An 8,559-nucleotide genomic window follows, 5' to 3' on the forward strand; every position below is an offset into this window, starting at 1 on the left:
TGCCTAAAAAGCCGGCATACACAAGTAGTAGAAGGCATACTCGGACAACATCGACGTCATCCATCCGAGTGAAACCAGCTTTCTTATTAAACAAATTCTTCAGGTCGTCGACGTGTAGGTTCGGCTTCTCCATTGACTCATCCGGAAAAACCCGGGATAACCATGATGGGTGGGCGATATGACGAGTGTACCGGCCTACATCATCGTGTCCGAATCGTAGACCAGTGATTAAGCAGAACTCCTTCCGCCCAAAACAAGTATACGCTGGTGGAAAATGAAACCATATCTCTTCCTCACCACGTTGTATACTGTCGGGTAGATTTGATGTCATGGTCTGAAGCCACAAATGGGTCAAATTAGCATCTCCACCCGGATGCTGTACTCTCAGCCATGGCCCGAAGCAGGTTTCCTCAAACAATTGTCTTTGAGCAGGTGAAAGCTTCGAAGCAATTGTAGTGGCTAGGCTAACTTTATTCCTTAATGTCAATGAAGCCGAAAAAAATTTCTACAAAAACAATAAACATACCAAGTTAGATATACCAAAAACTACACTGTGAAGATATACCAAAAACAATAAACATAAAAAGTAGTAGTTTATTCTTGAAACTAAAATTTGCAACACTGTTTTGTCTTTTGGTTGAAATGAAAATCGCAACGAGAGAATGACTGTCGCAACGAGAGAAATGAAAATCGCAACGAGAGAATCGCAACGCGAAAATGAAAATCGCAATGCGATTTTGGTTTCGCGTTGCGATTCTCTCGTTGCGATTTTCATTTCGCGTTGCGATTCTCTCGTTGCGATTTTCATTTCTCTCGTTGCGACAGTCATTCTCTCATTGCGATTTTCATTTATCTCGTTGCGACTCTTCTGCAAATTGAAACTTGAATGGATTGCATTACTTCAACCAAAAGACAGAACAAAGACAAAGACAAATACTAACTTGAAAATCGCAACGAGAGAATAGCAACGCGAAATGAAAATCGCAACGACAGAATCGTAACGCGAAATGAAATCTAAGTGAAATGGTTAATCTATTATTGAAATGACCAGTAAACTTATCATCAGTTTCAATATGAAAAACCTACAATAATGCAAACATTTCAAAATAAAAATAATTAAAAAAACTAACCCTCGGAGGTTGATTTTCCATTTCTGAATATTGTGAGGGATTTCTGACCGTGAATGGTTGTGAGGGATTTCGCCGGAGATGGGGACGGAAATCTTCGGAGATGGGGACGGATTTCTTCGCCGTAGAGAGTGAGAGATGGAGATGGGACTGAGTTGTGATTTTAGGTTTTAGGTTATGAGTTGCGATTACGGGATTTTGTCTTAATATTCGTTTTTGTAATTTGAAAATAAAATACGCGTAGCGATTATAATGGCGCTTTAAATATCGCGTTGCGATTTACGGATACGCGTTGCGATTTTATGTATTATCGTTGCGATTTACGGATACGCGTTGCGATATACGGATACGCATTGCGATTTACCCATACGCGTTGCGATTTACGGATACACGTTGCGATTTACGGATACGCGTTGCGATTTATGTGTTCGCGTTGCGATTTTCATATTCGCGTTGCGATTTTGGAAAATCGCAATGCGAATTTGTACTATCGCATTGCGATTTTCAAGAATCGCGTTGCGATTTTGGAAACTAATTTGCGATTCTGGGGATCGCGTTGCGATTTTTATTTCGCGTTGCGATTTTGTTGGTCATTTTGGCAAATCCAAAAAAAGTTGGTTAAAATCGTATATTATAAGGCATTTTTGGTCACTGAGGCGATTTTCTCTTATATTTATTATTTAATATGTTTTTACCTTAAATATTATGTTGTAGTTAATTTGAATCATTTTGTTTAACTTGATTTTATGTTTTTAACTTATATATGTTATGACTTAATTTGAATATGACTTCTGATATAAAAAAATTATTTTTTATTAAATATTTTTTTATATTTTTATTTAATTTTTTAAATAATTATGACGTCGTCCGATTTTTTTGATCGATCGAATCGATTCGACCAATTGAACCAGTAAATCAATAGTATGATTGGTTCGTTAACCGGTCCGGTTCTAGCTTTTATCTCTCTGCTTCATTGCTTTTCCTTCTTCATTGCTTTGCATTTCAGTACTAAAAGCTTTCTCAGGTCTCTCATGGCTTAAGGTTTCTTATTTTCTTTTTTAAGGTAAGCTAGCTTTCTTCTTCACTCTTTCTCTTCTGAAAAAAAAGGCAGTAAAGTTTTGATTTTTGGATCCAGTTATGGACCATGCATTGTTTTCTTTGCCATGCTGACATGAAAATAGCTTGTAAAAACTGGGTTCAACTTCAACTTGAAGCTCCATATATATATATACGTAAAGATCTGATCCAAAGAGTTGGGTTTTTCAGCTAGCAATTGCTGGTTTCTGCTGTAAAATGCTTTGAAGTTTATTCATTTTTTTATTGTTATTTTTATCGAGAAATGCAGTTTCTCAAACTGGGTTTTTTTTATATATAATATGTTTGAATTAATTCTTCGAAATTTGATGTGTTTCCAAATCCTTTTAATTTGCAGAGTAAGAACCTTGTCTGATTGTCTGCATAATAAGCCAAAAACATTTCAAACCTAATACTCTGGAATATTTTATTTTGCATTTGCTTTACCTCACCACTGCTCTCACGGTGGCGCGTGACTTTTGGCTCAGGAATCCTGACATGAGGCAAAGGCAACGCATGCATGCCTGCCTGCCTGGCCTCCCTTTAATCATACATAAATCAACTTGAATTACAAAAGTACCCTTGGAAATTTTATATTTTCTAATGTGTTTTTATATTATTCATGGTTAATAAATTGTCCATTGTGAAAAAAATGGCTTTTGCACTGCCCCAGAAAGGGCATGAAAACCAGCCAAGAAATATACAAGGAACCAAAAGGCATGGGAGAATGGGAAAGTGAACTATTTTTGGAACTTCTGTGTGAATTTTTAGTGGATATGATTCTTGTTTGATAGTGCTTTGATTATATGTGGTTTGTTTTTACTGTCAGCAGGACTTTCTACTTTCATTTCTGTAAAAAAAATCTGCGGTTCGTTTTCAAGCATAAACTCTTTGAAGTTCAAGTGCCTAAAATGCCAAGATCAAGGTGAGAATCTAATCTAATCTGCCATGAACTAATGAATGTTGTTCGTGTTCTTGTTCATGTTTGTTAGTAGGATAATGTTGGTTTGTGTTTCATGTTTATCTGTTCTTTTGATTTGTATGTGATTTCTGTTTATGAGGACTAGGAGCTCAGAAATGCCACAAAGGCAATCTCCTCGAGGCACGCATCAGGTTAGGTCGTCGAGTTCTGAATCCGATTCTTTGCATCATCGATCGATTACTGATCAGAGTAGTCCCAAGGTTGGTGACCGTCGTTCGTCTAGAGGTGCTCCTCAGGCGGATCCATTGAACCAGAAGAAGCTCGGCACTCGCATTTCAGATTTGGAATCTCAACTGGGGCAGGCACAAGAAGAGCTGAAGAATCTGAAAGACCAGTTGGCTTCAGCTGAAGCTGCAAAGAAAGAAGCACAGCAAGAGCTGGAAAATAAGACCACGAAGACGAAAGCTCATGAACATATTGAGCCTAGTGAAAAGATTTCTCCCAAGAAAACTCGAGATTCTAAGAAATCCGATTGCACCGTCAGAGGCGAAGTTTCTGAAGACAATCAACAAGAAACTGATGTTTTCGAAGTCCCGGTGGAAAAAGCAGCTTTTGATCCTAAGGTGGAAGTCGAAGAAGTTGATCAAGATGATGAAAAAACCAAAGCAATAGAGATATCAACTGCACCACCGAGAGAATCAGAACCGGAAAAACCATCTTTGCAAGAATTGGCTTTGAAAAATGATGAGATAAGTATGTTGAAATCCAAGGTAGAAGAGAAAGAAAAGGAGCTTAGTGTTTTTACTCAAGAAAACGAGGACCTGAAAAAGCAGCTCAACGAAGCGACCTCGAACATTTCGAGTGGTAAAGCCAAGGAGGAAGAAATGACTTTGAAGTTAAGCCAAGTAGGGGGGGAACTGGCAGCAAGTAAAACAGACGCAGCTCAATTGAAGGAAAAGCTCCAATCAGTGGAAGAACAAAAGGAAGCATTGGAAGCCGAGATGAAGCAGCTAAGGGTACAGACTGAACAGTGGAGAAAAGCAGCGGATGCCGCTGCAACTATTATTTCCGGTGGCATGGAAATGAACGGGAGGATTTCAAACCGGTGTAGCTCGATGGACAAGCATTTCGGTGGCGTGTTTGAGACTCCAGCTGGTGGTGGTTTTGCAGGTTATGTCGGATCACCAGGCTTAGGTGACGATATGGACGATGGTTTCGTAACTGGAAAACGCAAAGGCTCTGGGATTAAAATGTTCGGAGACTTGTGGAAAAAGAAGAGCCAGAAATAAAACTCTGCACATCCGAAGTACTTCCGAAGATCGTATTTTGTGACGGCAGCTCCTATAATCATTTTGAAATGGTTGCTCACCATTCCGGTTTTTGTCGGTCATGTGTTCCGAACGTTGCATCAGGTCTGGCTGCCATATCTCATGCTCAGTAGGTATAGTATTGCTCCTGCAAAAGTAATGTAAAACCTAAAACCACTAAGGATGATCTTTAACATGTTGTGATGTTATTAATTAGGTATGGGGACATATGGTATTTAAGAGGTATTTCTTCTAAATTTGGCCATGTTTCACTTATGTTGCAGTGTGCTTTTTCGTATATTCTGATTATTATACTGTATCCGAATACGGGTCCGGACAAGTATATCATGAGAAATTGAAACTACAGACTAAGATAGAGCAAATACAAGCATTAGATTGAGAACTTAAGATTAAAGCAGCAAACTAATACAGTTAGTGCAATGTTACAGCAAACCTAAAGACAATATGCCTAGAAACTTATTGAGCAATGAACACAAACCATATCCTACTCCAGATGACTACAACCTATCAGTGATTTAAATAGGGGGTTCCATATCGGAACAACCGATGTCATATAGCGGTAAAGACATCGTCTGAAACAGTTAAAACCATTATTGTAAGTGCCCGTTTTGACCACATTTGCGAGTTACGACCATCAATGAACCGAAAAAGTGCAGCAACTATGCATCTTGAGACTTGTAAAATTCCAGCATCCATTTGGCCTGTTCCATTACCAACTCATTCCTCTCCAAAAACAGCTGCAACTCAGCAATCTGCAATTTCCTCCATTTCTCCTCCAAAGCTGCTCTCTTTTCTTCCCCAACCATATCCAATCCTTGCTTCAAAACTTCATCTTCCAAGCTACCTACACCGGATTTCTTATCGAACAAGCTACCGGAACTCTTAGACAACTTGATATCGACCTCCATTGGCTCCCCATCATCAACTTTCTCGTCAGCTGAAGCAACCGGCTGTGCTTTCAATGCATTCAATGCCTTGCCGTTCCCCTTCGCTTTTGCAGCTGAAGATTCGATTTTTCTAATGATCCCTTCTTTACCCCAAATCCTTTTGGACAATTCAAAGCTTTGCTGTTCATGGGGCTTAGAAAACGTCCGATCCTCACCGTCTTTACTCCTCCTAGCATTGTTCTCAAACTTCTTCCTCAACCTCCTTACCTTATACATCAACTGAGCTTTCGAAACATCAGCATGAAGCGAATCCTTAACAAAATCATGAAAGGCATTCGTATCAGCAAAAGGGTCAACCCCTTTTTTGTCCAGGAAATCTAACAGACCTTTCAGCATGGCAATTTCGTCGTCGTCACTGAACAGTCGTTGGAAAAGCTGCTTCTTTTCATCTTCTCTGGTCTTCTTCTCCTCCTCCTCTTCCTCAACAGCATCAGCAGAACCGGATCCTTCTTCGCCGGCTTTCTTCTTGGACCGTTTCAATTCCTTGGTTTGTTCTTGCTCGGACGAGCTGGGACGTTTCGTTGAGGCAGCCTTAACGGGTGAAGATGGGGGTTTGGATCTGGGTTTTTTGGCTTTTGAGGTTCCTTCCATGGGTTTTGTGGCAATTGGCTTGACATTGAGAGTAGAGTTTTTCTGGGAATGTGGGGTTTGGGTTGAAGTCTCCTCTGAGGAAGATGAAGCAGTGGGTGGGTCGTCGATGGGATCTTTAGAGCTTTTCTTAGCCATGGAATTGAAAAAAGTAGGCAATTTTTTTAGTCAAAGAGAGCGTTTCAGAGCTGAAAAGAGAAGGCATTAGCAGCCTGGAACGTTAAGTACAAAACCAAGTCGTAAGCCCACTGGCAGAGGCCCAACTGCGCTTTGGATTTTTAACTAAATTTACAACTTACTAATAATACTATAAATATAACTCTTACGGTGCTTTTGGTTCACGGAATGTAATATTACCAATGGGAATGTAAGATTACCAGGGAATAGGATTACTGTGAATGTTATATTTTGTGTTTGGTTGGTTTAGCAGGAATATAAGATTACCGTGTTTAGTTAAAGGAATAAAAGATTATTGAAATGTATATTTGACCAAATTGTATTTATTATATATTTGTTTTTTTAACAAGTTGGAAAATATTTATATATTTTCTTTAAAAAAAATTAAATTCATAAAATTTATATAATTTTTTTTAAAAAATTGAAAATATAAAAAGGTTTAATGAAAGGTTAAAATTTTATTTGAACCCCTTAACTTCATATAAAATTTTAATTATAGATTTTTTTTTTGTAAATCTAAAATAGTTTAAGGATAAATTTGTAATTTAACCTTCATAGAATTTTTATTATTCAATGACAGAAGAATGATATTTTCGAGAAAAAAATTTAAGGGCATTTTAGTCCAAAACACCGGCAATCCAACAATACCTAAAGAAAGTGATATAATGACATTCCTGGTAATATACCCCAAAAAATCCACTATTGGTAATCTTACATTACCGGGAATGGGATTCCCAACTAATCAAACGGGAGAATGTGGATTTCATTCTCATGGGAATCCTACATTCCCCCAACCAAACGCCCCCTTAATAAACTATGCATTTAGTATATAAACTATCAGTTTTGGTCGTTTTAGTTCTTAAACTTCTATTTTTTTTTCAAAATCGTATCTAACGTTTATTTTTTTATTTCATTCTAGTATCTCAATGTTAAAAACTTATCGTGTTTAGTACATAAACTATATCAATTTTTGTCCGTTTTAATACCTAAACTTTCAATTTTTTTCAAAACTTAATGTTAAGTTTTTAACGGGAGTACTAAAATGAAATAAAAACTAAATATTATGTATGATTTTGAAAATATTGAAAGTTTAGGTACTGAAATGTACCAAAACTGATAGTTTAGGTATTAAACGCATAGTTTAACCTAAATTTAACCATTATTATTTGGGTAATGACCAAAATTTAGCTATATTATATATATTATTAAGGTTAAAATTATAAGAACATAAACTAAAATATTAAAAGCATAAAAGATAATAACATGATTCAATCAAAAATTGAAAATGGGGAGAAAAAAACACAGGTTTGATAAAGGAAAAGTGTTGTTAACCAAACACGCCCTTTTTTATAGAAATTTTGGTTAAAAAAAATGTTATGTTTATGTTATATATCAAAATGGTGTCATATTTATAATATTTTTAAAATATTTATTTTATCTATAATAATTATATTATATGTATATGTATCACTTAAATTTTAAAAAAAGATTAAATTACACGTTAATTTCAAAACTATCAGTTTTGGTCTGTTTTAGTATATAAACTTTTAATTTTTTTAAAACCTTACCTAACATTTAGTTTTTATTTTGTTTTAGTATCTTAACGGGTGATTTGCATGTGATACTTTTTAATGGGTAAATTGCATCATTATCACTCAAGCATCTTTTCACTCCTACTTTGTCACTAAAGTTTAATCTTTTTAAATTTAATTACCTAGCTTTCAAATTATTCCTAATTTAATCACTCTACCTTTCAAATTTATTTTTTATTTGTAATTATATATTAATAAAATAATAAAAATGGTCACAAAAATTATTAATAAAATCAACTAGAGTGATTAAAATATGAGCAATTTGAAAGTTAAGTAGTTAAATTAAAAATTTTAAAGTTTAGTACCTAAATAGGAGTGAGAAGATAGTTGAGGGATGAATGATATAATTTACCCATAAAAATGTGGTGATGTTAAACTTAACGGTTATATACTAAAACGAAATAAAAACTAAACGTTAGGTGTAATTTTGAATTTATTTAAAAAAAAATTTAGGTACTAAAACGAATAAAAATGATAATTTTAATACAAAGAAATGATTGTTATTGAAAAAGAGACGTATAAGATGGTGGAAGTTCTAATTGTTGAAAAACCTTTAGTAATGTCTTAATCTTAACAAATTTGACCTACACTCACTGCACACGGTTTTCACTTGGCCCGCCTGGAAATAGCGCCGCTTTCCTGCATTGAATCGCCTACTTTACAAAGAATTCACAGCAGTCCTTTTTTCATTTTAAAATTTTAATATAACTCGTTAACGATTCGTATCTCTTAATGTAATTTAATTTCGTATTCTTTAAAATTTATAGTTTTATATATCTGAAAGAAAACCGCATCTTTTAACAT

The 8,559-nt window shown here is 35.6% G+C and overlaps 2 protein-coding genes across 4 annotated transcripts in view; one reads left to right on the top strand and one right to left on the bottom strand.

Annotated features, from left to right (window-relative positions):
• LOC120114125 (interactor of constitutive active ROPs 1-like) overlaps nucleotides 1-4,681 on the top strand; it is a 28,785-nt gene extending 24,104 nt beyond the window's left edge. Inside the window, exons 3-4 of one of the 2 annotated variants that reach the window (XM_039135123.1) lie at nucleotides 3,070-3,126; nucleotides 3,263-4,681. In XM_039135123.1, the coding sequence (XP_038991054.1) occupies nucleotides 3,113-3,126; nucleotides 3,263-4,412 (1,164 nt within the window). In that variant the 5' untranslated portion in view covers nucleotides 3,070-3,112 and the 3' untranslated portion in view covers nucleotides 4,413-4,681. The remainder of the gene's footprint in view (nucleotides 1-3,069; nucleotides 3,127-3,262) is intronic. The other variant, XM_039135124.1, reaches the window with a different exon arrangement.
• A 125-nt stretch (nucleotides 4,682-4,806) lies between these two features.
• Nucleotides 4,807-6,160, bottom strand: LOC120114126 (GLABROUS1 enhancer-binding protein-like). 2 transcript variants are annotated; one of them, XM_039135126.1, is made up of 2 exons: nucleotides 5,112-6,160; nucleotides 4,807-4,899 (listed from the first exon to the last, which is right to left on the bottom strand). In XM_039135126.1, coding segments are annotated over exons 1-2 (1,014 nt in total). In that variant the 5' UTR covers nucleotides 6,125-6,160; the 3' UTR covers nucleotides 4,807-4,898. The 2 variants fall into 2 exon arrangements, with proteins under 2 accessions (XP_038991057.1, XP_038991058.1); XM_039135127.1 differs by having other exon boundaries at nucleotides 4,807-4,929.
• Nucleotides 6,161-8,559: the final 2,399 nt, after the last annotated feature.

Source organism: Hibiscus syriacus, unplaced genomic scaffold (assembly GCF_006381635.1).
Source record: "Hibiscus syriacus cultivar Baekdansim isolate YM2019G1 unplaced genomic scaffold, ASM638163v2 tig00110220_pilon, whole genome shotgun sequence".
NCBI classification, from domain to species: Eukaryota; Viridiplantae; Streptophyta; class Magnoliopsida; order Malvales; family Malvaceae; genus Hibiscus; species Hibiscus syriacus.

What these genes read in the sequence shown, in the direction of transcription:
- LOC120114126 (XM_039135126.1), bottom strand. Translation starts at nt 6,124, where the DNA reads ATGGCTAAGAAAAGCTCTAAAGATCCCATCGACGACCCACCCACTGCT.